This window comes from Propithecus coquereli, unplaced genomic scaffold (assembly GCF_000956105.1).
Source record: "Propithecus coquereli isolate 6110/MARCELLA unplaced genomic scaffold, Pcoq_1.0 Scaffold172, whole genome shotgun sequence".
Taxonomy (NCBI): Eukaryota; Metazoa; Chordata; class Mammalia; order Primates; family Indriidae; genus Propithecus; species Propithecus coquereli.
Genome location: NW_012141858.1, coordinates 3,402,226 through 3,405,302, shown reverse-complemented (window position 1 = coordinate 3,405,302; position 3,077 = coordinate 3,402,226). Strand labels below are relative to the sequence as shown.

At 48.4% G+C, this 3,077-nt stretch overlaps 1 protein-coding gene across 1 annotated transcript; it reads left to right on the top strand.

Moving 5' to 3' along the window:
- Positions 1 to 1,573: 1,573 nt before the first annotated feature.
- LRRC10 (leucine rich repeat containing 10) lies at positions 1,574 to 2,552 on the top strand. The gene has a single exon (XM_012642046.1). The coding sequence runs from the start codon at positions 1,574 to 1,576 to the stop codon at positions 2,411 to 2,413; it is 840 nt and encodes a 279-aa protein (XP_012497500.1). The 3' UTR covers positions 2,414 to 2,552.
- Positions 2,553 to 3,077: the final 525 nt, after the last annotated feature.

Below are 3,077 nucleotides of genomic sequence, written 5' to 3'. Positions count from 1 at the left end.
TGCACACACAAGGCTATATGCATATTTTTTCACAGATGGAAATTATAAAAAACTGTTCTGAAATTTGCTTATTTTTCCCCTTCCTACTTTATTTACCCTGAATAGCTTCCCATATCAGTGTATGTAGATTGACCTCCTTATTTCTAACAACTGCTCTATTTATAAGGTAATATAACAGATGAGCTCTCAGATCTCAATGGCTTCACATAATTGAAATTTACTTCTCGTTTACCTTAATCCAGTTGGTGATCGAGTGGGGAATGGGGGGAGGGAGGGGTTCTGCTCCTAGCACTGATTCAGGAGTCCAGGGGGACCAAGGCCCTCCCACCTTCAACATGTGACTTCCACATACTTGGTGGCTTCTAAAGTCACCCTGGGTGACACTCTCCAGCCAGCAGATGGGGAAAGAATGTGGAGAAGGGTGAGAAGTTTGTTTTACAGAGAGCCACATCCAGAAGGGATATCTAACACTTCTGCCCACATTCCATGGCCAGAACTTGAAGAGCCCCCACCCTACACAAGCACTAGGAGATGTCCTGGCCGGACGGCTGCTTCCCTGCAACCCGATGCTGTCGAAGGGGACACAAACCTTTGGTGGGACGTCAAACACACCCGACACAGTTGCGCTGTAGGAATACATCCAGATTTATTTAAGCTCCAGAAAGCTAGTTTTCTTCTTTTCTTTCTTCTGCTTTTCTACCTGTCTTTTGTCAAAGGCAAGTTTTTAAAGTGTGGAGTGATATCACCTAATAAGAATGAAAAAATAAGAAAGTGGACACCTGTAACCACTGCTGGTGGGTATGTGCACTGGTTCAGGTTTTATTGGGTAGGGAGGAAACTTCAATGAAAAAACCTTCTAAAAGATGCATAACTTCACATCTAAGGATGTTTCCTAAAGAAATCAGCGGGTCACAGCTCATGTCAGTGTATACGAGGATGTTCATAACAGTCACACATGGTAAGCAACCTTGATGCCCAACCACAGAAAACTGTTTAAATGACTGTGTACATCCATATAATGGAATACTATGCAGGTGTTTAAAATAATTGTGTAAATACCTGCAAACACAAAAATGTCCATGATATCTCATGATAAAAAAATAAGGCTCCTAAAGTGCAATTTTTTAAAACAAATTGATATCTGTAACAAAAAGGCTAGAGGACACATTCAAATGTTCACAGTATTCATCCCTGGGGAGTTGAACTCCGAGTGTTTTTCACTTTCTTCTTTTACACCTTTATGTAACATGTCAATATTTTATCGTTAAAAATAAAACCAGCAAAGCTATTTTCAGCTTGAAATGAAAAAAAAAAAAGTAGATACAGGGGATTGGGGTTTAGGTGATTAAAGGCAAGCATGTGAGTCAGACATGGCCTGCTGGCCCCTGCCTGTCTGTTGGACCTGTCGCCTGACACTCAAGTTGCTATCAGGAGCACTTTTCTCTGTCAAAGAGACTGGCTTTTGTCACGCAATCCCCAGGTTATAATGGGAGGGAAGGATAGGCCCCAGAGCAGTCGGCAGAGCCAGCCCCGCTTGAGTCGGTCACTGGGCTCGCCATGCCCCGGCCTCTGCATGGGGAACACCATCAGGGCCCTCGTGGCCTTCATCCCTGCTGAGCGCTGCCAGAACTACATGGTCGGAGACCTCCTAGAGATGCCGCTGGACAGGATGGTGGACCTCAGCGGGAGCCAGCTGCGCCGCTGCCCTGTGCACGTGTGCTCCTTCAGGGAGCTGGTCAAGCTCTACCTGAGTGACAACCACCTCAACAGCTTGCCTCCGGAGCTGGGGCAGCTACAGAACCTGCAGATCCTGGCCTTGGACTTCAACAACTTCAAGGCTCTTCCCCAGGTGGTATGCACCTTGAAACAGCTCTGCATCCTCTATCTGGGCAACAACAAGCTTTGCGACCTCCCCAGTGAGCTGAGCCTGCTCCAGAACCTCCGGACCCTGTGGATCGAGGCCAACTACCTCACCCAGCTGCCAGATGTGGTCTGCGAGCTGAGTCTCCTTAAGACTCTGCATGCCGGCTCCAATGCCCTGCGTCTGCTGCCAGGCCAGCTCCGGCGCCTGCAGGAGCTGAGGACCATCTGGCTCTCAGGAAACCTGCTGACCAACTTCCCCCCAGTGCTGCTTCACATGCCCTTCCTGGAGGTGATCGACGTGGACCGGAACAGCATCCGGTACTTCCCCAGCCTGGCCCACCTGTCAAGCCTGAAGCTGGTCATCTATGACCACAATCCTTGCAGGAACGCACCCAAGGTGGCCAAAGGTGTGCGCCGTGTGGGAAGATGGGCAGAGGAGACACCAGAGCCTGACCCCAGAAAAGCCCGGCGTTATGCACTGGTCAGAGAGGAAAGCCAGGAGCTACAGGCACCTGCCCCATCTCCCCCAGCCCCTCCTAGCAGCTCCTAAGGAGCTTCACCTGTAGGTCAATGACAAGTATGTTCCAGAGACCTCTCCATTAGAGCAGAAAGGATTGCTCTGGGTCCTCTGGGGTGGCTCTGCCAGTAGAGGCTGATGGAGAGCTAGGTAAAATGCCATAGCCACATCACACGGAGAAGAAAACATTTCTGGCCAACAGCATCTCTCCAGAGGGCAGTTGTCCTGCTATTGGTGGCAAAGCAACCCAGAGTGATCATAACTTCTTTGCAAGAAAATGGCTTCTCCAAGCAGTTTTTGAAATAGTAGAGCAAAGGCTGGGACACTTTGGCCCAGAGTAGCTGGTCATGAGGCTCGTGAGCTCTTCAAATAAGGTATTTGTTATAGAACTAAGTGTTCAGGTGGACTGTCCCCTTTGCAGGGTATATCTTCTTTATTATGAATGACCATAAAGAGTATCAACGTATTGTTACTGACTTCAGGCCACTGAAAAGGACATTTCTACCTAGTCCATCAGTCAGATTCACAGAAAAAAGCTTTTTGTTGCAAAGGCTCAAGATGAAACATGTCCCTCAGCAGCTTAGCGCCTGCTGAAAAGACCCCTGATGGAGAATGCCTCTTGGTGGAGTCCGGCTGCCACTTTAAACTTGACAGCGCGCATGTTGATTTAGTTCGTTTCCTCTAAGAGGTTTGACCC